This window comes from Enoplosus armatus, chromosome 14, assembly GCF_043641665.1.
Source record: "Enoplosus armatus isolate fEnoArm2 chromosome 14, fEnoArm2.hap1, whole genome shotgun sequence".
Classification (NCBI taxonomy): Eukaryota; Metazoa; Chordata; class Actinopteri; order Centrarchiformes; family Enoplosidae; genus Enoplosus; species Enoplosus armatus.
In genome coordinates this window covers 7,989,506-8,015,922 of record NC_092193.1, presented here as the reverse complement: position 1 = coordinate 8,015,922, position 26,417 = coordinate 7,989,506, and the positions used below count along the sequence as shown (strand labels likewise).

The 26,417-nt window shown below is 38.6% G+C and overlaps 1 protein-coding gene and 2 long non-coding RNA genes across 3 annotated transcripts; all 3 read left to right on the top strand.

The window, feature by feature from the left end:
* The first annotated feature begins 304 nt into the window (after window positions 1–304).
* Window positions 305–2,078, top strand: LOC139296924 (uncharacterized). Its single transcript, XR_011598458.1, has 3 exons — window positions 305–733; window positions 972–1,037; window positions 1,605–2,078. It is a non-coding gene; the product is annotated as an uncharacterized lncRNA (long non-coding RNA).
* A 723-nt stretch (window positions 2,079–2,801) lies between these two features.
* Window positions 2,802–4,272, top strand: LOC139297057 (uncharacterized). Its single transcript, XR_011598462.1, has 3 exons — window positions 2,802–2,999; window positions 3,238–3,303; window positions 3,882–4,272. It is a non-coding gene; the product is annotated as an uncharacterized lncRNA (long non-coding RNA).
* A 14,261-nt stretch (window positions 4,273–18,533) lies between these two features.
* ackr4a (atypical chemokine receptor 4a) lies at window positions 18,534–24,989 on the top strand. Its single transcript, XM_070918935.1, has 2 exons — window positions 18,534–18,573; window positions 22,609–24,989. The coding sequence occupies exon 2, from the start codon at window positions 22,624–22,626 to the stop codon at window positions 23,734–23,736; it is 1,113 nt and encodes a 370-aa protein (XP_070775036.1). The 5' UTR covers window positions 18,534–18,573; window positions 22,609–22,623; the 3' UTR covers window positions 23,737–24,989.
* The last annotated feature ends 1,428 nt before the right edge of the window (window positions 24,990–26,417 follow it).

The following is a 26,417-nucleotide window of genomic DNA, read 5'->3' as shown; positions in this document are numbered from 1 at the left end:
GCATCGCTGCTCTTTGCAGATGATGTGGTTCTGTTGACTTCATCAGACTATGACCTACAGCACGCACTGGGGCGGTTTTCAGCTGAGCATGAAGCGGTCAAAATGAGAGTCAGCACCTCCAAGTCTGAGGCCATGGTTTTCTGTCGGAAAAAGGTGTATCACTCCGTCGGGGTTGAGAGTGAGGTACTGTCTCAAGCAAAGGAGTTCAAGTATCTCGGGGTCTTGCTGATGAGTGAGAGTAAAGTAGAGCATAAGATAAGATAAACAGGTGAATTGGTGTGGTGTCAGCTGTACTGAACCGTCGTGGTGAAGAGGGAGCTGAGCTGGACGGCAAAGCTTTCCATTTACCAGTCAATCTATGTTCCAAACCTCATGAGCTTTGGGTAGTGACCGAAAGATGGTGGTAGGGGCATCTGATAAAGATGCTGGATGCTGGACGCTGCTGGCATACACTATGTTTACTGATCTGGGCAGAGATGTCAAAGGAGCGATTGCAACAGAAGGAAGCAGAGATTTCAGTTAAACAGGGAGTCAATATTATGATGAAATGGGACTTTAAACAAACAGTTCAGATCACAGCGGCATCAAACTCTTCAGTTCATCAGTCATGGACAGAACTGTGCTGCTGGTCCTGTTGTGTCTGCAGGTTTCCCTGCTCATCACAGCCTTCACTTCTGCTGATGCAGCGGCTCTGGTGACAGATGATCAACAACAACAACAGTCTCCTGAGCGGGTAAGAAGATCCACTGCTGGTCACTGAGTGTATGGAGCTTTCCTGAAGGTTCTTGATTCACATGATGTTTTCTTGTGGGACTGTTGAGGTGTAAATGTCAAACATGTTTCTGAGAGAGAGACAAAGCAAAATAAGTTGTTCTGTTTACAAATTAGAAATGCATAGTGAAACAGTAGAAGGTGATTTCCTGTGCAAAGTAGTGCACTTTGATATAATGATATATTTTGTTGTTCTTTAGGTCATTGCAGAAACCAACAAAAGGGGCTGTTGTGAAGAATATTATCCAGGATCATTAAGCTTCTGGGTAAAACTTAACTTTTTTGATTTTGAGTGTATTTCCTTCTCTCTTGCAATTACAATAAATTCCGCAAAAGCTACATCTTGAAAAACACATCTAAATCGTCTTGTAAATCATCTCCTTTAAATTTCTACATTTTAGTTTGCTCATTGTGGAAAATCCCTCTGGCGTCTGTCTAATCAGTGGTTATATTGAGCATGTTTTATTTGTAGTAACATAACTGTATCATATGTATCATGTAGAGACGGAAGACATTTTCAAAACTGTGAATTATTATTATTTTCAGTGATTTACAGGCATACATAGACCTCCAATGAAAAAGACACAAAAACAAGGATGTCTTTCAGGCTACGTGGTTTATTTCCTTGCTGTCCTAAAATACAATAACTGCGTCCCCCTAATCTCCATCTCAATAACATTCATCAGTCTGCAATATTTTATTTTTCTCATCATTTAAAATGCTGATGCAGCAGGTGAAATACAGTGGTTTAATTGAGTAAAGAAAAAGAAAACAGTGATGTTTATGATACAAACTGGTTACATAAGAATAACCTGTCTCTTGCTTTTATCAAGTTATTTCAATAGGATGTGAAAGTGACCATCGACAAGAGGACCTGAGTGCTCCACTCCTCATTGCTCAACAATCATCAACCCAAGAACAACACATCTCATCTTTTAAGGAAATGAAGAGCATGTCAATGTGAAGGAAACAGCCACCACCAAGTCAAGACTGATTGATTGACTCTGCATTCATTGCTTCTAGAAAGGTGCATTTATTTCTGTTGTATTTCTGATTGAGTTGTTTCTAAATCATTTGTAGTTATTAGTTACTTAATTATTTATTATTAAATGCAGTCATCGATCAAGTAAAACAACAGAGGAATTGAAGACGTCTTCAAGCATGTTGTATATCTGTTAGTTCACTTTGTGTACTTTGCTGCAAACAAAATAAAAATGTTTGAATTAAAAATACACAAGCAGTGCATCATTTTTAAGCCTCCATTACTGATAACATATAAGAAATATTACTGTATTTTTTACTCCACAACATTTATCTGACATTTGTAGTTATTAGTTACTTTTCATATTAAGATTTTACATAAAATAACATGTGATGAGTTTATAAAACACAGTACCTGGTTGAAGATTAAACCAGTGGCTCCCAACTTTATTGACTTTTGACCCTTTGCTATGAAGTCCTGAGTTGTTTGCAGTTCATCCAAAGAGACATTTCCCCTCTAAACGTCTCTGATGGTTTCATTCAAATAAACTGTTCAAATGTTTTTTTGCTGTTGTTGTTTTTTTAAAAAGCAAAGATTGAAGAAAAGTCCAGACAAATGATACACACACATTGTCCAACTTTGTTTCTCCGTCTGTCCTGATCATCTGTAAACAAGACGGCCACATTCAATGGCTCTCCTGAAGGGATTCTCTTCTCATAGACAATAATTGAACGATATTATTGTTGACTTCAACTTTCCTCAGCATCTAGTCTGTGTCATGTCATCATCAACATATAATCAGTTAATACCTTTACATGCACATTATTGTCCCGTTATGACTTATCTTGGTTTTAATTATATTCAGGAGGTGATATGGAAAATATTCCACCAGGGATCGGTACATTTTCTTATCCAGCAAGCTGCTGGCATACACTATGTTTACTGATCTGGGCAGGGATGTCAAAGGAGCGATTGCAACAGAAGGAAGCAGAGATTTCAGTTAAAAATATACAGGGAGTCAATATTATGATGAAATGGGACTTTTTAAACAAACAGTTCAGATCACAGCGGCATCAAACTCTTCAGTTCATCAGTCATGGACAGAACTGTGCTGCTGGTCCTGTTGTGTCTGCAGGTTTCCCTGCTCATCACAGCCTTCACTTCTGCTGATGCAGCCGCTCTGGTGACAGATGATCAACAACAACAACAACAACAACAACAACAACAACAACAGTCTCCTGAGCGGGTAAGAAGATCCACTGCTGGTCACTGACTGTATGGAGCTTTCCTGAAGGTTCTTGATTCACATGATGTTTTCTTGTGGGACTGTTGAGGTGTAAATGTCAAACATGTTTCTGAGAGAGAGACAAAGCAAAATAAGTTGTTCTGTTTACAAATTAGAAATGCATAGTGAAACAGTAGAAGGTGATTTCCTGTGCAAAGTAGTGCACTTTGATATAATGATATATTTTGTTGTTCTTTAGGTCATTGCAGAAACCAACAAAAGGGGCTGTTGTGAAAAATATTTTCCAGGATCATTCAGCTTCTGGGTAAAACTTAACTTTTTTGATTTTGAGTGTATTTCCTTCTCTCTTGCAATTACAATAAATTCCCCAAAAGCTACATCTTAAAAAACACATCTAAATCGTCTTGTTAATCATCTCCTTTAAATTTCTACATTTTAGTTTGCTCATTGTGGAAAAGACAGATAAAATCCCTCTGGCGTCTGTCTAATCAGTGGTTATATTGAGCATGTTTTATTTGTAGTAACATAACTGTATCATATGTATCATGTAGAGATGGAAGACATTTTCAAAACTGTGAATTATTATTATTTTCAGTGATTTACAGGCATACATAGACCTCCAATGAAAAAGACACAAAAACAAGGATGTCTTTCAGGCTACATGGTTTATTTCCTTGCTGTCCTAAAATACAATAACTGCGTCCCCCTAATCTCCATCTCAATAACATTCATCAGTCTGCAATATTTTATTTTGCTCATCATTTAAAATGCTGATGCAGCAGGTGAAATACAGTGGTTTAATTGAGTAAAGAAAAAGAAAACAGTGATGTTTATGATACAAACTGGTTACATAAGAATAACCTCTCTCTTGCTTTTATCAAGTTATTTCTATAGGATGTGAAAGTGATCATCGACAAGAGGACCTGAGTGCTCCACTCCTCATTGCTCAACAATCATCAACCCAAGAACAACACATCTCATCTTTTAAGGAAATGAAGAGCATGTCAATGTGAAGGAAACAGCCACCACCAAGTCAAGACTGATTGATTGACTCTGCATTCATTGCTTCTAGAGAGGTGCATTTATTTCTGTTCTATTTCTGATTGAGTTGTTTCTAAATCATTTGTAGTTATTAGTTACTTAATTATTTATTATTAAATGCAGTCATCGATCAAGTAAAACAACAGAGGAATTGAAGACGTCTTCAAGCATGTTGTATATCTGTTAGTTCACTTTGTGTACTTTGCTGCAAACAAAATAAAAATGTTTGAATTAAAAATACACAAGCAGTGCATCATTCTTAAGCCTCCATTACTGATAACATATAAGAAATATTACTGTACTTTTTACTCCACTACATTTATCTGACATTTGTAGTTATTAGTTACTTTTCATATTAAGATTTTACATAAAATAACATGTGATGAGTTTATAAAACACAGTACCTGGTTGAAGATTAAACCAGTGGCTCCCAACTTTATTGACTTTCGACCCTTTGCTATGAAGTCCTGAGTTGTTTGCAGTTCATCCAAAGAGACATTTCCCCTCTAAACGTCTCTGATGGTTTCATTCAAATAAACTGTTCAAATGTTTTTTTGCTGTTGTTGTTTTTTTAAAAAGCAAAGATTGAAGAAAAGTCCAGACAAATGATACACACACATTGTCCAGCTTTGTTTCTCCGTCTGTCCTGATCATCTGTAAACAAGACGGCCACATTCAATGGCTCTCCTGAAGGGATTCTCTTCTCATAGACAATAATTGAACGATATTATTGTTGACTTCAACTTTCCTCAGCATCTAGTCTGTGTCATGTCATCATCAACATATAATCAGTTAATACCTTTACATGCACATTATTGTCCCGTTATGACTTATCTTGGTTTTAATTATATTCAGGAGGTGATATGGAAAATATTCCACCAGGGATCGGTACATTTTCTTATCCAGCAAGCTGCTGGCATACACTATGTATACTGATCTGGGCAGGGATGTCAAAGGAGCGATTGCAACAGAAGGAGGCAGAGATTTCAGTTAAACATATACAGGGAGTCAATATTATGATGAAATGGGACTTTTTAAACAAGCAGTTCAGATCACAGCGGCATCAAACTCTTCAGTTCATCAGTCATGGACAGAACTGTGCTGCTGGTCCTGTTGTGTCTGCAGGTTTCCCTGCTCATCACAGCCTTCACTTCTGCTGATGCAGCCGCTCTGGTGACGGATGATCAACAACAACAACAACAACAACAACAACAACAGTCTCCTGAGCGGGTAAGAAGATCCACTGCTGGTCACTGACTGTATGGAGCTTTCCTGAAGGTTCTTGATTCACATGATGTTTTCTTGTGGGACTGTTGAGGTGTAAATGTCAAACACGTTTCTGAGAGAGAGACAAAGCAAAATAAGTTGTTCTGTTTACAAATTAGAAATGCATAGTGAAACAGTAGAAGGTGATTTCCTGTGCAAAGTAGTGCACTTTGATATAATGATATATTTTGTTGTTCTTTAGGTCATTGCAGAAACCAACAAAAGGGGCTGTTGTGAAAAATATTTTCCAGGATCATTCAGCTTCTGGGTAAAACTTAACTTTTTTGATTTTGAGTGTATTTCCTTCTCTCTTGCAATTACAATAAATTCCCCAAAAGCTACATCTTAAAAAACACATCTAAATCATCTTGTTAATCATCTCCTTTAAATTTCTACATTTTAGTTTGCTCATTGTGGAAAAGACAGATAAAATCCCTCTGGCGTCTGTCTAATCAGTGGTTATATTGAGCATGTTTTATTTGTAGTAACATAACTGTATCATATGTATCATGTAGAGACGGAAGACATTTTCAAAACTGTGAATTATTATTATTTTCAGTGATTTACAGGCATACATAGACCTCCAATGAAAAAGACACAAAAAAAAGGATGTCTTTCAGGCTACATGGTTTATTTCCTTGCTGTCCTAAAATACAATAACTGCGTCCCCCTAATCTCCATCTCAATAACATTCATCAGTCTGCAATATTTTATTTTGCTCATCATTTAAAATGCTGATGCAGCAGGTGAAATACAGTGGTTTAATTGAGTAAAGAAAAAGAAAACAGTGATGTTTATGATACAAACTGGTTACATAAGAATAACCTCTCTCTTGCTTTTATCAAGTCATTTCGATAGGATGTGAAAGTGATCATCGACAAGAGGACCTGAGTGCTCCACTCCTCATTGCTCAACAATCATCAACCCAAGAACAACACATCTCATCTTTTAAGGAAATGAAGAGCATGTCAATGTGAAGGAAACAGCCACCACCAAGTCAAGACTGATTGATTGACTCTGCATTCATTGCTTCTAGAGAGGTGCATTTATTTCTGTTCTATTTCTGATTGAGTTGTTTCTAAATCATTTGTAGTTATTAGTTACTTAATTATTTATTATTAAATGCAGTCATCGATCAAGTAAAACAACAGAGGAATTGAAGACGTCTTCAAGCATGTTGTATATCTGTTAGTTCACTTTGTGTACTTTGCTGCAAACAAAATAAAAATGTTTGAATTAAAAATACACAAGCAGTGCATCATTTTTAAGCCTCCATTACTGATAACATATAAGAAATATTACTGTATTTTTTACTCCACTACATTTATCTGACATTTGTAGTTATTAGTTACTTTTCATATTAAGATTTTACATAAAATAACATGTGATGAGTTTATAAAACACAGTACCTGGTTGAAGATTAAACCAGTGGCTCCCAACTTTATTGACTTTCGACCCTTTGCTATGAAGTCCTGAGTTGTTTGCAGTTCATCCAAAGAGACATTTCCCCTCTAAACGTCTCTGATGGTTTCATTCAAATAAACTGTTCAAATGTTTTTTTGCTGTTGTTGTTTTTTTAAAAAGCAAAGATTGAAGAAAAGTCCAGACAAATGATATACACACATTGTCCAGCTTTGTTTCTCCGTCTGTCCTGATCATCTGTAAACAAGACGGCCACATTCAATGGCTCTCCTGAAGGGATTCTCTTCTCATAGACAATAATTGAACGATATTATTGTTGACTTCAACTTTCCTCAGCATCTAGTCTGTGTCATGTCATCATCAACATATAATCAGTTAATACCTTTACATGCACATTATTGTCCCGTTATGACTTATCTTGGTTTTAATTATATTCAGGAGGTGATATGGAAAATATTCCACCAGGGATCGGTACATTTTCTTATCCAGCAAGCTGCTGGCATACACTATGTATACTGATCTGGGCAGGGATGTCAAAGGAGCAATTGCAACAGAAGGAAGCAGAGATTTCAGTTAAACATATACAGGGAGTCAATATTATGATGAAATGGGACTTTTTAAACAAGCAGTTCAGATCACAGCGGCATCAAACTCTTCAGTTCATCAGTCATGGACAGAACTGTGCTGCTGGTCCTGTTGTGTCTGCAGGTTTCCCTGCTCATCACAGCCTTCACTTCTGCTGATGCAGCCGCTCTGGTGACGGATGATCAACAACAACAACAACAACAACAGTCTCCTGAGCGGGTAAGAAGATCCACTGCTGGTCACTGACTGTATGGAGCTTTCCTGAAGGTTCTTGATTCACATGATGTTTTCTTGTGGGACTGTTGAGGTGTAAATGTCAAACACGTTTCTGAGAGAGAGACAAAGCAAAATAAGTTGTTCTGTTTACAAATTAGAAATGCATAGTGAAACAGTAGAAGGTGATTTCCTGTGCAAAGTGATGCATTTTGATATAATAATGTATTTTGTTGTTCTTCAGGTGGAGAGCAGGACGTCAAGTAAGGTCGTTGCAAAAACTAACAAAAGGGGCTGTTGTCAAGGATCTTATCCAGGATCATATGGCGCCTTGGTACAACTTAACTTTTTTGATTTTGAGTGTATTTCCTTCTCTCTTGCAATTACAATAAATTCCCCAAAAGCTACATCTTGAAAAACATATCTAAATCGTCTTGTTAATCATCTCCTTTAAATTTCTACATTTTAGTTTGCTCATTGTGGAAAAGACAGATAAAATCCCTCTGGCGTCTGTCTAATCAGTGGTTATATTGAGCATGTTTTATTTGTAGTAACATAACTGTATCATATGTATCATGTAGAGACGGAAGACATTTTCAAATCTGTGAATTATTATTATTTTCAGTGATTTACAGGCATACATAGACCTCCAATGAAAAAGACACAAAAACAAGGATGTCTTTCAGGCTACATGGTTTATTTCCTTGCTGTCCTAAAATACAATAACTGCGTCCCCCTAATCTCCATCTCAATAACATTCATCAGTCTGCAATATTTTATTTTTCTCATCATTTAAAATGCTGATGCAGCAGGTGAAATACAGTGGTTTAATTGAGTAAAGAAAAAGAAAACAATGATGATTATGATGCAACCTGGTTACATAAGAATAACTTCTCTTTCGCTTTTATCAAGAGCCCGGTCTAAAGTATCTGAAAGTGACCATCAACAAGAGGACCTGAGTGCTCCACTCCTCATTGCTCAACAATCATCAACCCAAGAACAACAGATCTCATCTTTTAAGGAAATGAAGAGCATGTCAATGTGAAGGAAACAGCCACCACCAAGTCAAGACTGATTGATTGACTCTGCATTCATTGCTTCTAGAGAGGTGCATTTATTTCTGTTCTATTTCTGATTGAGTTGTTTCTAAATCAGTCATCGATCAAGTAAAATAACAGAGGAATTGAAGACGTCTTCAAGCATGTTGTATATCTTATCTGCTGTAGTTTCAATGTGGTTAAATAGAAAGTATTCCTTTAAGTGCCGCATAATGTGACCACAAGGTGAAGCCAGTCAGCCTTTTTTATTTACAGCAATAGTTCACTTTGTGTACTTTGCTGCAAACAAAATAAAAATGTTTGAATTAAAAATACACAAGCAGTGCATCATTTTTAAGCCTCCATTACTGATAACATATAAGAAATATTACTGTATTTTTTACTCCACTACATTTATCCGACATTTGTAGTTATTAGTTACTTTTCATATTAAGATTTTACATAAAATAACATGTGATGAGTTTATAAAACACAGTACCTGGTTGAAGATTAAACCAGTGGCTCCCAACTTTATTGACTTTCGACCCTTTGCTATGAAGTCCTGAGTTGTTTGCAGTTCATCCAAAGAGACATTTCCCCTCTAAACGTCTCTGATGGTTTCATTCAAATAAACTGTTCAAATGTTTTTTTGCTGTTGTTGTTTTTTTAAAAAGCAAAGATTGAAGAAAAGTCCAGACAAATGATACACACACATTGTCCAGCTTTGTTTCTCCGTCTTACCTGATCATCTGTAAACAAGACGGCCACATTCAATGGCTCTCCTGAAGGGATTCTCTTCTCATAGACAATAATTGAACGATATTATTGTTGACTTCAACTTTCCTCAGCATCTAGTCTGTGTCATGTCATCATCAACATATAATCAGTTAATACCTTTACATGCACATTATTGTCCCGTTACGACTTATCTTGGTTTTAATTATATTCAGGACATGATATGGAAAATATTCCACCAGGGATCGGTACATTTTCTTATCCAACAAGCTGCTGGCATACACTATGTATACTGATCTGGGCAGGGATGTCAAAGGAGCGATTGCAACAGAAGGAGGCAGAGATTTCAGTTAAACATATACAGGGAGTCAATATTATGATGAAATGGGACTTTTTAAACAAGCAGTTCAGATCACAGCGTCATCCAACTCTTCAGTTCATCAGTCATGGACAGAACTGTGCTGCTGGTCCTGTTGTGTCTGCAGGTTTCCCTGCTCATCACAGCCTTCACTTCTGCTGATGCAGCCGCTCTGGTGACAGATGATCAGAAACTTCAACAGTCTCCTGATCTGGTAAGAAGATCCACTGCAGGAGCTTCTCTGGTGTTGTAAAATCTTTGATTCAAATTGTGTTTTCTCACAGGACAGTTTCTGTCTAAATTTTGCTGAAAGAGAGATGATGACTTTATTCTGTTTGTATTGACAGTTTGGGATCACTACATAGATTAATACGTGTGACTTTGAATACATCACAACTGTAGAATAAGGTGGTTTACTTAAATGGCTGATTTCTCCTGATTCTGTTATAGGTGGAGGGAGTAAGTGTGCATCAGAGAGAAAACAGGAGAAAAAGACAAACATCCTACTGTAGTTGGTGGCCAGGTGCATGTTCAATCGTCGGCCAAGTAAGACGAACAGATTTTTTTTTTTTATTTACTGTAAAATAAGTGCATCCCCCAGAATATACATACTTTCATCTTTTTCAAAACAGTTGGTGAGTTTGTTTTGTGTAACTCACAGTACCATATCAAGTAATACATTATTTGTTTGTTTTGTCACAGCTGGATCCTGATTTCGTGAATGAAATGGAACTGAGAGAGGTATACTGAATACCAAACAAAGAAAAAGTATTTACAACAAATAAGTGGAAGAAAATAATGCAAACAAATGAGCAGGTCACATCTGCAATATCAAGACTGTAGCAAGTGGATGAATGAAACCATGAAGCAAGACATTCAATTGTCTGCGGAGAGGAGATCTCAACAGGACTACTCTAGCTTTTACGCATGAGGCACACCGAGCGCAGGTGTGTCCCATGTAGCTGATTGTGCCGCCTTCAGGTACAACAGCTGCAGATAGAAAACAGAGCGCGCAGGCGGGCCGTCCCTGTCACACTTGTGTTTTATTATCTGTGAACTGTGTTGAATTTCTCCTTTTGAGACTCTCTCTTTCTCTCTGTTTATAGTATCCAACAACAAAGCCTTGATTGTCGGTTTTGTCCAGTCAGTGATCAGAAGAAAATCGAACAAGCAAGACGAGAGAACTGAAGACAGACATGAAAACCTGCACTAATACGTCTTCTCTTCAAGAAAGCTGTCATCTTTTGCCTTTTCATTTGCTACAATAGTTTTGTCTTTTAGATGCTATGATAAACTGCTTACAAACTTTTACTTTTAGGATAGATAATGAGGTGATCTTTCACTCACACACACAGGTTTTTCATGAGTAATTCACTTTGTGTACTTGGCTGCAAACAAAATAAAGTGTTTGAAAGAATAATACACAGGAGTGCTTCATCTTTTAGTCTCCCATTACTGACAGCATGCTACATGATGTTAGCTATAACTTTCTGAGAAACATCAAAACTCAGCTGAAGCTTTTTTCCTTTATAATCAATAAAATAAATTCTTTAATTTAAACTTTTATTTATTCTGTTAAAGCAGGAATAAAAACAAAACAAAGTTACAAAGTACCATGGGCGTAACCACGCATTCTTTGGGGGGTTGTGAAAATACCAATACCAGTAGAAAATGTGTTAAATATGTCCTCCTTTTATGTACCTGTCTCTTGTTAATTCCTTATTTATTCCCATTTGTTAAGGAAAACACAAGTGTGTCATTGTATGAAGCGTTGTGGCTTACCACAAAAGAAACAAAAGAAGAAGATACTTGTGCGTGTATATGCACACACACCTTCTGGTAAAAAGAGAGAATAGAAAGTCGAGAATAGAAAGTTTGTAGAAACTTGCTAGCGGCCAACCTCCATATCGCTAGCTGTTGTCCTGAGGTCTCTGTCTCTCTTTGGGTAGTCTGACTCACTGGATGCAGGCTGTTGGGATAAGTCAGCATTCTCCTCCCCTTCAGCCACGTGTGTTAGTGTTTTACAAGGACACCGTCACTGCATCCTGGGCTTAGTGCCGCCCAGATTGTGATTGTTTATTTTAGAAATACAAACAAGCCAGAGCCAGAGTTTTTTTCCACTATCCCAGAATGATAATGGGCTGAGCCAGAGCTTTCTCCGAACTCTCTGGGTTACTTGCTTCACTAAAACTTACATTGGTGATCCTGGATAACTGGTACTGGGTTGTTAAATGCTACGTTACAAGCCACATAATCAGAATCATGAATGAAGTACTGAGATGACAAAAAACGGACAGGTGATAGTACACACTGGAAGAATGCGCTGCTTTACTTTAATGTGCTGATGGCTGGGGTTTTTTCTTCTCTTTTTCTTGGGAGGGTTGGGAGTTCTTTACAGAGGGTCACCTGCACGCACTCTTTCTGAGGTGTCAATCTCCCTCCTACTCAAAAATGATAAAGATCCTCTTCTCAGTGGCAGCTATATGCCCATTTCAATTTTGAATGTAGACCTGAAGATTCTATCAAAGATTCAAGCCCAACGTCTGCAGCAGGTATTACTAGGCTTAATTTCATCCAATCAAACAGGATTCATGCAAGGAAGACACTCGTTCCATAATACAAGGAGGCTTCTTAATGTTCTTAATGTTCTTCTAGCTCTAAACTCCCGGAAGTAATTGTTTTTCTTGATGTAGAGAAGGTATTCGACAGGGTGGAGTGGAGGTACCTTTTCTTCATTCTACAGAAATTTGGTTTTAGCTCTGACTTCTGATTTCTTGGATTAGGTTACTGTATGCTTCTCCAGTCGCCTCAGTCAATACAAATGGACTTCAGTCTACCTTGTTTCCCTTTTACTGAGGGACTAGAAAGGGTTATCCCCTCTCTTCCCTCTTTATCACCCTAGCTATTGAACCCATGGCCATCTGGTTGCATCAGGAGGAAAGGTTTGAGGTATCACCCAGGAAGGAACAATTCATAAATTATCTTTGTATGCAGATAACCTCCTTTTATATGTCCAACCCAGCTACTTCTCTCCCTGTGGTACTCACTACCTTAGAAAAGTTTGCCTCCTACTCAGGATATAAACTGAACCTCCACAAAAGTGAACTTCTTCCCACTAATTCTTTGGACAAAAATATACCTTAATTCCCTCCCTTTCAAACGTGTGACTGTTTTTGTTACTAATTCAATTACGGACATTTTTTCTAAAAATCTCTAACCCCTTTTTGAAAGGTGTAAACTTGACTTTGGTAAATGGGCTGGCTGTCCATTATCTCTGGTGGATCGGGTTAAACTGGTTGAAATAGTCAAGAAATACCCAAGTTCCAATACGTTTTCCAACACATCCCAGTGCTCATCAAGAAGTCCTTCTTCAGATAAATTTATCAACTAATAAGTTATTTTCTGTGGGGCAGCAAAACTATAAATTGGGAGATCCGTTTTACAGCTCTCGCCGGATGTTGGTGGCCTGGCATTGCCAAATTTCATTCACTACTACTGATCTTTTAGAATTCATAAACTTTTATACTGGCTTGATAATATATCTAATAATCTACGCCCCTCATGGATAAATATGAAGCTTTCATCCTCTGAACTCTCTTTGTTCCCTGGTTTGTTTTCCACTCCCCTTGGCTGCTATTAATTTTACCTCTAACCCAATAGTTATTAACTCTATCAAAATTTGGACTCAAATCAGGAAGAGTCAGGGCCTTCATGGAGCCTCCCCCACTTTAAATTGATGATTTATTTTTACCCTCTTGCACAGACTCAACCCTCCGTGTTTGGTTTAACAGAGGTACCGTATAACTACATTAAAGGATCTTCATGAACATAGGGTTTTGATGTCCTTTGCAGAGCTTTCAAATAAGTTTTTTTTCCAAATAAGCATTTTATACAGAATCAAAATCCCAAATTCCTTCGTCGTCCCCCAGAAACCCTCATTGATTCCTCATAAGCTCTTGACCTGAATCAAAAAAAGCTAAACTATTATATTTACCGTATCATTACTTCTACCACTGAGCACCCGACAAAGAGCCCTAAGGACTCTTGGGAGCGGAAATGCAACATGTTCTAGCCTTTACCACCTTATTGGCAAGCTGATTTATTCTTCTTGACTGGAAACATGTTCTGCCTCTGACTCATAATAGGTGGGTGAAGGCTACTTTACTGTCCATTAGACAAGCTTAGAATTAATTTGGGTTTTTTAATTCTTTTGAAAGGACTTGGAGACTTCACCTAAACAATATTGAATCTCCGACCTCCTTGTCTGGTTGTGACGACTGAGCCCCCATGTTTGTTGTTTTTTTTCTTGCATGTGTATTGTTATTTTTGCTGTCACCACTGCCTTTAAGTCTGGTTAAAACTGTGTTGCCATTAGTATGATGGCAGTTATTCCTTTTATGTTTGTTCCAGTCCCTCTTTTGGGGGAAGGAGGGCAGGTAAACATGTTCACGCATGTTTAAAAAAATATAAGGTTTCCTAACCCTAACCCTGGTTCTTGGTGTCTGTCACTTATGGTAAGACCGGTGCCTGAACTGACTATTGGGTGTATTCACATTACAGACATGAGTCAAAGCCTGTACTGCAGCTACTATAATCCTGTAAGTCATTTGTGATATTATATTTGATTGAATCTGATTTTGGGGACACTTGCCAATCTAGTATTCCCAGATTCAAATCTAAACAATAAGAGGAAAATACTACTTGACCAGAATGTTCCCAATGTCAGAATGGCTTTTATACTGTGCATTTACTCAAATACTGTACTTAGTACAACTTTGAGGTACTTGTACTTTACCTGAGTGTTTCCATTTTATGCTATGTCATACTTGTACTCCACTACATTTCTGTGTAAAATATTGTACTTTTTGCTCCACTACATTTATCTGGCAGTTGTTACTTTCCATAGAATCACAGGGGCCATTTTGTTTGTTTTGGATTTTTGATACTTTAAGTACATTGTGCTTATAATACCTCTTTTACTTCAGTAAGATTTTGAATGCAGGACTTTTACTTGTAATTAAGTATTTTCAGGTTGGTAGTTTTTCTTAAGAAAAGGATCTAAGTACTTCTTCCACCACTGATCATCTGTAAAGAAGGCAGTTTTTGGCCAAACACGATCCTCTCCTGAGGTGATTCTCTTCTCATAGGCAATTATTGAATTATATTTTAGTTTAATTCAACTTTCCTGAGCTTCTAGTCTGTGTCATGTCATCATCAACACATAATAAATGAGTACCTTTACATGCACATTAGTGTCATTTTATGAATTATTCTGGTTTTAATAATATTAAGGATGTGATATGGAACATATTTTCTTATTAACAAGCTGCTTGTACTAATATGGGAAAGGTTGTCAAAGGAGGGATTGCAACAGAAGGAAGCAGAGATTTCAGTTAAACATACAGGAAGTCAATATCATGACGACATTGGACTTCTTACATCAAGCATTTCAAGATGTGCAGGTTATATTGCATATGCCCTCTTAATTCCCTCCTCTTTGTTCACATGGACCTGATCAGCTGTCAGTGAGTATATAAAGACCTGCATGTTTCACAGCAGCATCAAACTCTTCAGTTCATCAGTCATGGACAGAACTGTGCTGCTGGTCCTGTTGTGTCTGCAGGTTTCCCTGCTCATCACAGCCTTCACTTCTGCTGATGCAGCCGCTCTGGTGACAGATGATCAGAAACTTCAACAGTCTCCTGATCTGGTAAGAAGATCCATGCAGGAGCTTCTCTGGTGTTGTAAAATCTTTGATTCAAATTGTGTTTTCTCACAGGACAGTTTCAGTCTAAATTCTGCTGATGAGAGAGATGATGTTTGTATTGACAGTTTGGGATCACTACATTGATTAATACACGTGACTTTGAATAAGAAATTGACAACAACATCACAACTGTAGAATAAGGTGGTTTTCTCTTAATTCTGTTATAGGTGGAGGGAGTAAGTGTGCACCAGAGAGGAAGGAGGAGAAAAGGTGGAAAACGAAAAGGACTCTTCTTCCCACACCCCTGTAGTTTTAGGCCAGGTGCATGTTCACTCATCGGCAAGGTAAGAAAACAAAACATAAAGATATATGAATTTTTTTTTTTTAAGTAAAATAAGTGCATCCCTCAGAATCCACCTTGAATACTCTGTGAGTTTGTTTTGTGTTGATCACAGTGCCGATATCAATTAGTAATTATTTGTGTTTGTTCTGTCACAGGTTGAAGAAAAGGAAATCGGAGAGGTATGCTGAATACTGAAAAAAATAAGTATTTACAACAAATGATACAAATAAATGAGCAGGTCAAGTCTGTGACATCAGGAGTGTAGCAAGTGGATGAATGAGTGTGTCCTGCAAAAGAAAACATGAAGCAACACATTCATTTGTCTGCGGAGACGAGATCTCAACCGGACTACTCTAGCTTTTACGCATGAGGCACACCGAGCGCAGGTGTGTCCCATGTAGCCGATTGTGCCGCCTTCAGGTACAACAGCTGCAGATAGAAAACAGAGCGCGCAGGCGGGCCGTCACTGTCACACTTGTGTTTTATTATCTGTGAACTGTGTTGAATTTCTCCTTTTCTTTTTCTCTCTGTTTTCAGATTCTAAAAGCAAAGCATTGACTGTCCAAAAAAGAGACCAAATCTGGGCCCGTTATTGTGTAAGTGAACAAAATGTAAACATATATTTCATTTGATGAGTTAAGTTGATGAGCAGAGACCTGTTTTGGGGATCCTGTATTTGCTCCATTACACATATTGAGATGTTTCTTCCTGCTCTCCATCTCAGTGACTTTTCTTTCTTTTTTTTCTGTCAGTGATCGGAAGAAAATCGAACAAGCAAGACGAGAGAACTGAAGAAAGACATGAAAACCTGCGCTAATACGTCTTCTCTTCAAGAAAGCAGTCATCCTTTGCCTTTCCATTTGCTACAATAGTTTTGTCTCTTAGATGCTATGATAAACTGCTTACAAACTTCTACTTTTAGGGTAAATAATGTGCTGTTGATTTTTTTTTCATATGAATAATTCCCTTTGTGTACTTGGTTGCAAACAAAATAAAGTGTTTGAAATAAGATTACACAAACAGTGAGTCATATTGTAGTCTCCCATTACTGATAGCATGGTACATGATGTTAGCTATAACAACACAACTCAGAAGACGCTTTATAATCAATAAAGCAGTTTAATTTAAATTCTATTTATTATTCTGTTAAAGCTGGACAATCATGTTTTGCAGCAGGAACACAGTTCCACACATTTAAACTGGGAGCTTCCCAGTATAACCACAATCTGTTACTGATAGACAGAGATTCCAGCTGTGAAAGTGTTAGTCTCTCTGCTATTAGTGTGCAGTGGTCAGCAGAGTTAGCACATAATGTACATTTCTACAGATTCTAATGTGAAAATCAAAGCAGAGGAGGACTAGTATATGTTATGTAAACAAGATATAACAAGATGATTTGTTAAAATCTCTTGGATTTGTGTCGTTCAACACAAGATTCTTCGACAAAGACTTTGTATATTTCAGTGAAGTTTAGGTAAAGTAACTTCAAGCACAAAAATTATCAAAAGTAACATTTCTCTGTAAAGCTGCCGGTATATCTTTACTGAAATGTACAAGGAGGGACTGCAGGGGTAGGAAACTGAGATATCAGTGAAATACACAGAGAATCTTGTGGTTAAACAAACCATTTCAGTCTGTGTGCATGTACAGTATTTGCCCTCTTTATTTCCCCCTCTTTGTCCACATTGAACTAATTGATGGCAGTGAGTTTATAAAGACCCGTGTGTTTCACAGCAAACTCTACAATCTTCATCAGTCATGGACAGAACTGTGCTGCTGGTTTTCCTGCTCATCACAGCCTTCAGTCTGTCGACAAATCAAACGTATCCTCTGGTTAGAAGATCCACTGACAGCGAGGAGCTTTCCTCCAGTTGTAAGAAGGTCCTCTCCTCAAACTGCATTTTCTCGTGAGATGTTTAGATCTCATTTCTTTGATTTATCTTATTTTATTTATCATGTTTTTGGTGAGAGAAAACAAAGACTAACGCGTTTGTTCTGTTTGGATTTGCAGTTTGAGGTCACAGAGATCATAACTTTTATTGTCCAACAGCCACAGAATATATCCTGATCATCACATTAACGTTCTTTCACTGACGGTAAACAACTTCATTCACAGCAGTGAGTATAATCACTTATACTGACATTAGAAGGATAATAATACACATGATAATATGAACTACTTGAAAGTGGTGTATGTATGGTTTTACTCTGCGTGTGTCCAATAGAAACCAAAACACTTTAACAAGAGTCCAGTGTATATGTTTTCTGTTACTGGGCGGTGCAGCTCAGTAACAGCTGGCCTCCGAGGGTAAAAAATGAAACATTGTGCCACAGATTAAAACTGAAAGGTAATCTTCCACATTCCTTGTGGTTTTAGCTGCGACGAGGTTATTAACACCATGGGTGTGGAAGTAAAATGAAATACAGTAAAGACACCACAGGTCCATGATTTTTAGAGGCACTGGGATTTGCTTTAACACTGAGTAATTAACAAGCTTCATCTGTCATCAAAGTTTTCTCAAGTGCAGGTTAAGCTTTTATGTTTGGTGTAATGACTTATTGTTTGGGTTGTTTCTTTGGTGATGAAATGCCGTTAACATATCGGCTTTTGTCTCAGTGTAAACATGTTCACGCATGTTTAAATGAAATAAAAAAAGTTTCCTCAATTAACGCCCCAAACAAACAGTTTGGTTCTGACTTTGTTTTCGGTCGTTTGTCACTTGACGTCTGTCTCCCTCCCTCTCTCTCTCTCTGAGTCATCCTTCTCAGAAGTGTGTTTATAGTGTGTGGAGCTACAAGACTCAGCTGGATTTCAAACTGGACTGATTCCCGACTCTCTGGCCAGAGAAGCAAAGCAGTGACTTACGGTAAGACTGGTTTCTGAACTGACTATTGGGTGTATTCACGTTCCAGACATGAGTCAGATCCTGTAGTGCAGCTACTATAATCCTCTAAAGTGGTGAAATCTACGAGTCATTTGTGAGTTTATGATTGATTGAATCAGATTTTTGGGACACTTGCCAATCTAATATTCTCAATAGATTAAAATTCTAACAAGAATGGGTTTTATACTGTGCAGTAAGTTGCTTTATGTGGTCTATTTCTTATGTTATAACTGCATGCATAAGATACAACAGATGACAGCTCTGAGTGGTATTTTTGGACACAGGGTCTCTTAGGGTGTAAGTATATACTTAAGGGCATAATTTCTTCTGGGGACTGGGGAGACATCTCCCCCTCACTCTTATTGTGTCAGGTTGACTTTCTTACTAAATGTTTTCTTACTGAACGTTGTTCTCTTATTGCTCTGCCATCAAAGTCCAGATGAGAGAAGATCTGAGTGGATAACAACGTTTATATACACATATATATACACTGAGTCGCCTCCTATTACCATATGCTCAAAGCAATTAACTTAACCAGCAGTGGCACTCCTGATACATTCAGGCAGCCCTGCGTTATTGATTAAGGGGCTTATTGTTGGGCCTGTATGCAGCCTGAAAAGAATACCTGCAGACATAACTCAGGGCAGAAAAGCCAACTTAATTTTCTGGGTAGTACTGATATATAGGCCACAGCATGTGGTGGAAGTACTCAGATGGCCCATTTCAGAGTATATTATATTATATTATTATTGGTTATAATTATTGACGCATTAATACATCTCTTTAATTAAAGGCGGGGCTAATTCTAATTACTAGATATACTGCTGGGTAGCTTGTGAATTTCACCAAGAGATCAATAAAGTCGAATCTTTATTTAAAATAATACACCATCATTTATTTGTATCATTAATCTCTGCAAAGTAACCAAAGGTATCAAATACGATATTTGCCTCTGAATTGTAGTGAAGTAGAAGTATAAAGTAGCATATTAAAAACAGCACCTAAAAATTGTACTTAAGTACAGTACTTGAGTAAATGTACTATGTCACTTTCCACCAGACGCCAGAAACATGAGGGGACAGTGAAGCACAGGGAGATGTAAACGTTACCTTTCAGAAAGTACCGGGTATCTATGAGGTATCTAAAGGAAGGGTCCGATTACTAATACAGATGTTTATTCCGTTTCTCTTTGAGTTTGTACGTGCCAAGTGCCAATATAGTGTGTGTGTGTGTGTGTGTGTGTGTGCCCTAACCCTTATACTATCGTAACCATTTTTTACAACACCCTTGCTTATACAGCGCCAGAATAAACCACACGTGCACTTTGCATGCTGTAATTAGAGGGAAATAGCTGCCACGCGCAGATCCGTTGGGGGCATTTATACAGTTTTTCCGTGGCGCGTTGGCTCTCGCTCATTTTGTTCTTTGCTGAGAAAATGGTATCCTCAAGTCGAGCGCACAACTCTCATAACGCTGTTTTTCCGCCCGTAACTTCCCACCCACTTGTGCTGCGCGGGTGTTAAATCAATCGAACCCTCCTCTGCACAGCGCACGTAGTCTAAAGTCACTCTGCAGCTTTGAGCGGAGCTTCCACGGAGCAAACAGGCGGGACAGGTAGGCGAGTATGCATCAAACACCGCGTGCAGCTACAGTTTGACCTGTTTACCTTTCATCTGTACTGTTACATCTTTGTTTTCTAACAGTTTATCAGCTGTGTGGTCCACCAGAAACCTTTGTTCCCACCACTGCTCGCACTAATACTTAAATATAATTAATTAATTCGTTTATTTCACTCTATGTGCAGGTTTTCTCTTTACTGTCAGGGGTAAAAAGTCATTTAATTGTACCTTATATGATTACATGTTACAAATAAACTTGATAGATTGAATAGTGAATAGTGTTCATTATGCAGAACAACATGTTATTAGAAATATTATCTCTGCATTATGAGTACTTTAAATACAATTTGCTATTGTGTGTCTTTTAAGTATAAAAAGTTAAAAAATACTTCCTCCACAAGCTACATTTTATGCATTTATTTTATATACTGTTCATATATTTCTATGTACAATCTTAATCTGCAAAGTAACTAACTATCAGAAGCAGAGTCAAGTTTATTGCCAAGTAGGTTTTCACATACAAGGAATTTGCCTTAGTTTATTGGTGCATAAGGATGTCTGAGACTTCTTGTGGCACGAAGTTTTGGTCCTGATGGACTGCCAGAGGGGAGTGATCGAAACAGTTTGTGTCCGGGGTGGGAGGGGTCAGCCACAATCTTTCCTGCGTGCGTCAGGGTCCTGGAGGGATGGCAGATTGCAGCCAATCACCTTCTCTGCAGAGCGAATGATACGCTGCAGTCTGCCCTTGTCCTGATGGAGGTGAGGATGGACTCAGTGATGGTGGTGTAGAAGTGCACCATCATTGACTGGCAGGTTGAATTTCTTCAGCTGCCGCAGGAAGTTCATCCTCTGCTGATGCTGGGCTGGATGTTCAGCTCCCACTTGAGGTCCTGGGCGATGATGGTGCCCAGGAGGCAGAAGGGAGGCTGGGTCTTTTCTGTAATCCACTACCATCTCCACTGTCCTCACAGCGTTGAGCTTCAAGTTGTTCAGCCTGCACCAGGTCAAAAGAGGAAACAGGGACACCTCTCCTGCACTGAACTTAAAATAAACAGTGTTTATGTTTCCCAAAGGAGTTGGGGAAAAAAGGTGGCAATCTAAAGGCAACATGTTACTCTGCCAGATAAATGTAGTGGAGTAAGAAATACAAGAATTCCATCTGAATTGTAGTGGAGGAGAAGTTTAAAGGATCATAAAATGGAAATACTCAAGTAAATACCTCAATAGTACCGTACTTGAGTACCTAAAGTATCAAAAGTACTTTAATAATCAATGATTCAGTATGACTCTGCATTCTGTATTTGAGGTGTCCTTGTTTTAAATACATTTAGAGAGTAGAAATGTCAGCAGGGGGATCTCCAGGGGAATTTCATAGTTGATACAATCTGCACTTGTGGAAACTTTGTGCTCTCTGAACTATCACACTGCAGAGAGGCCGAATGAACTCACATTATTTATCTGGGAGAGGGTACAACAGGGAGGAACAGTTCAGGACAGGATGTCCAGATGTTGACGGTGATGTTATCACGGAACAATAATTAGCCTACAAGCACAAAATCATTTGCAGGCTTTAATGTTTCGTCTTTAGATGTATTTTCTCAAACTAGAAGATTATTTTGTTTCAACATACAGTATTCTCCTGTTTTACAGCCAGTTACAGAACAGACAGCTCATTTCTGAAAGCCTCATTGTAATGAGAAAATTAAATCCAGACACTGGCTCTGAGGTTGCTTGTGGTTTTAGTGGAGTTATTACACTAAATTATCATGACTTTTGGCAATTTTAGACATGTGTTCCTTCTTGATTTAAGATTTCCTCCGCCACTCAACTCTTAAGTGTGAACACACTGTTGCTCAAGCTGAATTCTGCAGTGAAATTAAAAATACATTTTCCAAGTTCTGTGTTCTTGTGTTAATTGTTCATTTATCTCTATATCTATATCTATGTATATCTACTGTTGAGAAAGTCTGTGTTCCAAGGTGGGATTTTCAGTTATTAACGTTGTTTTAAATGTCAGTGGGATTTTGAGTGAGGTTTTCTTTCTTCTGGAACTGAACCCAGAAGTTCTGGTTTCATTTCGGCTCTCTATAAATCTGCACTTAACCGTTAAATGTGGGTAGCTAGCAGAGCAATATCATAGAAGGTGTGGAGTTTTGTTTAGCTCTATATTCACACCCACTTCTTTTCACAATCCAATTTCAGAGATTTCAGATCCCGTAACTAAATCCTGCCCACATACCATTAATGCTATTAACCGTCACTCAGAAAGTTCTCAGATTACAGAAGCTGAAGATGGTCTAACTGCCACGGTGACTTTAGCTTTGTATATTGTTGCACAAGCAGAGCTGTGAATGTTTGAAGGTCACAGACAAGTAATTCAAAATGTCCTCCCTCACAGCTTCATCTGATTAGCATGGATGTCTCAGAGGAGGACGACTACTATTACCATGAAAACATCAGCTTCAACTTCAGCTATGACGACTACCCCGCCCTCTGTGAGAAGGGTGACGTCCGTTCCTTCGCAGCCCTCTTCCTCCCCATCATGTATACCGCGTGTCTGGTGGTGGGGCTGGCAGGAAACGCCTTAGTCGTGGCTGTCTACGCCTACCACAAACGCCTCAAGACCATGACGGACACCTTCCTGACCCACCTGGCTGTGGCCGACCTGTTCCTGCTCTTCACGCTGCCTTTCTGGGCTGCGGATGCGGCGAGGGGCTGGGAGCTGGGGGAGGTTGTCTGTAAGATCGTGTCAGCCTGCTACACGGTTAACTTCACCTGCTGCATGCTGCTGCTGGCCTGCATCAGCCTGGATCGCTACTTAGCATTAGCCAGGGCGCAAGGTAGAGACCAAAGAGGGCGGCTGCAGAGGATATTCAACAGGAGACATTGTTGGAAGATGTGTTTAGTTGTCTGGGCGACAGCTTTCGTGCTTGGTCTTCCTGATTTAATACTCTCAGAAGTGAGATGGGCATCTAATAGGAGCATCTGTCTGGCTATCTACCCTCCAGCAATGGCTGGAGGGGGGAAAGCTGCCCTGGAGATGGCAGAGGTGCTGCTGGGATTCCTGCTTCCTCTCCTGGTTATGGTGATCTGTTACTGGAGTGTGGGCTGGGCACTAAAGGGCCTCCCTGTCGAGAGCAGAGGCAAGAAGTGGAAAGCTCTTCGTGTTCTCCTGACAGTGGTGGGGGTGTTTGTGGTCACTCAGCTGCCTTATAACGCACTGAAGGTGTATCGAGCGATGGACTCGGTCTACTTCTTAGTGACCCACTGTGGGACGAGTAAAGTGTTGGATCAGGCGGCTCAGGTGGCCGAGAGCTTGGCCCTCACTCACTGCTGCCTCAACCCGATCCTCTATGCCTTCGTGGGGTCCTCCTTCAGGCAGCACATGATGAAAGTGGCCAAGAGGTTTGGCGAGAAGCAGAGAAAGAGGAGGACGAGGAGGGAAAATCCTGCAGAGGAGGAAGGCATGGACATGTCATTTAACTCCCACAGTGCATCCCAAGAGACAAACACATTCTCAATATGAGTTACCACTACTCTGTGTATCAGAATCACTTATGTGTACTTACTTGTACAAGTTTTCCACTGACGTTTTAACACTCAATTCCCTCCACATCAAAAAACAGGAGGTTGTTATTGTTTGGTATGAGTCTTTTCCTCCTCCAGCTTATTATTTAAATATATGTCTCTGCTTACATTTTCAAGCAATGAAGAATAAAAAGATTAATTTGTTTATGTTTTGGTTTGATGTTTTGTCAGTTTTTATACCCTGGTCCACAAGAAGCAATATTTCATTTCAACTGAATTTCTTATGGTAGGCATGACAACAAACTCTGTGAACTTTGACTTGAAGTAGAAATGATGGTGGTGTTTAGCCGGTACAATGCTTAGGATCTTAGTTTTAGCGTGTTAGCATACTAACATTTGCTAATTAGCACTAAACAGAAAGCACAGCTGAGGTTGATGGGAATGCAGGTATTTGGTCATAAAATAAAGTGTTGGGCAGATAAAATCTTTGATCTGTTGATTGCTCAAGAGGAACCGTCGGGATCACAAACATTATTCCAATTTATCCTGAGTGGGACATGAATGTCTGAACCAAATTTATGGCAATCCATCCAATAGTTGTTGAGATATTTCAGTTTGGACCAAAGCGATTGAAAGACAGACTGGCTGCAGCTGGTGTGGCTAAAAATGAATTTGGCCTTTATGTTTTGTCCAGTGTTTTCTCAGTTTTGGTCCAAAAGAAACAATAATTCAACTGTATTTTTCGTAGTCGGAGTGATGATGAACTCTTACGACTTGACCGATGACTTAAAAAACTTCGGCTCACAAGATGAAATGTTTTTAGTTTATCCACATCTGTGAGATAACAGATATTTTTCCAGGATTTCACAAGAGACATTCAAACCTTTCCCAGCTGCCTGCACAGTACAAAGTGCAAATAAGGTAAACGCTTGAACTTGATACTCTTCATCACACATTTTACAGCCACAAATGAAATGGAAGAAGAAAAAACAAGCAAATAACTTTGTAACTGCATCTTGTTTGAAATAATGTTTGTTTAAACAGCAATCACTTTAAGTAAACACTCCTGGCCCACTTGATGTTACACATCTGCACATGCTATAAACCAGATGTACTTACATATGCCTGCATATTAAAGCATGATTTTCAAGCATTGTCCCAGATGACCTATGTACTTTCTGATCAAGTATTCTATTTCTCAGCTCAACATGACTTTGATTTCCTGAAAATTAAAAGATAACACATACCAAACCATCCACCAGTGCTTGTTTTTTTTGCACTGGCGGTGTTGCTGGCAGAGTCTTGTGCCAAGTCAACATCCAATGGGATTTAACTCTCTTTCAGGAGGGAAAGCCACGGCTTTGTTGTTTTCTGAATTCCTCAGAACATCTGAGACACATTTACTGCACACGTGCTTCACAGTTTACCTCTGAGCAGTCAGACAAGTCTGAACAACAGACCGACAAGAAACCTTTTTTAACGAGTTGATGATGAAAAGATCTTATTTTATCATTACAGATGTTTTTGATAGAAATATTCTTCGCATCAACATATGAGGAGGGTTGCACACATTCAGTCATTTAGTAGTGCACTTGTGAAAAGTCCAGTATTGGTGCACTCTGCACCTATTTAGATAAACGCAGGTCAGTGTTATTTTGCTTGCTCTTTGCAAACTGGTTACAGCAAACCCTAGTTCAAAAGGCAAGGCAAGTTTGTGTAGCACCTTTCAACAATAAGGCAATTTGAAGTGTTTACTTAAGACAAAAAGGCATTAAGGAAAGATATGAAACAAGCAAGACGATACATAAAGACAGTTTGTCTTTGGGTCCCAGGACAATTTCTGTTTTATTTTTAACTGGAAGAAATGTTGGCACATCCAATCATTGACTTGTTTAAAGTATGGGACAATAGTCACCTGTTGAAATTGGTCTGTCCTCTGAATAATTATGGTAAGATATTTTGTTTTCCATAATCAGCGCTAGAGGGAGCATGTAGATGCTGAACAGAAGAGGCCCGACAATGGAGCCTTGGGGGACTCCACATCATGTTTGTACGCTCAGATGTGTTTTTCTTATCGACACAAAATAGTCCCTATCCTTCAAATAGGATTAAAACCAGTTTTACACTGCACCAGAAAAGTCAACCCAGTTTTCCAGTCTGTCTAGTAATATGTTGTGGTCGAGGGTGTTGAATGTAGAATGTAAACACATTTAGTGGCCACTGCATGTTAGAAGTTCTTCATAGTAGTTCTTCGTTTGTTTAGTTGTCTTCCTGTGTCCCAGCTGGTACAAATCAAGTGATGGTTTATCAAGTGATGCCACAGATCATGCTCTGGCACGTGTGCAGTCTTGGGGAAACCATTTGACTGAGCTTTGCCATCTGTTAACTGAGAAAAAAACCCAACACATTTTACTCAACCAACACAGAAACTCAAACTGTTGTAAGTGTGTGATTAACAAAGCCTTCTGTATGGTATGACAACCTTGACAATTGCCAAAGAAACAGTCTTACACAACATAACGAAAGCTAACTACATGTTGATGTAATCTGATTGTTTGCTTGTTGCTTCTCTCATTTTATATTTTCAAATTAAACTATGATCATTACTTGTCAGAAAAGAAGAGTTTGCAAGTTGAGATTAAACCCATTTATTGAAAAACTTTCAAAAATGTGCAAATA

Coding starts and splice junctions, on each gene's coding strand:
- ackr4a (XM_070918935.1), top strand. CDS start 22,624: ATGGATGTCTCAGAGGAGGACGACTACTATTACCATGAAAACATCAGC.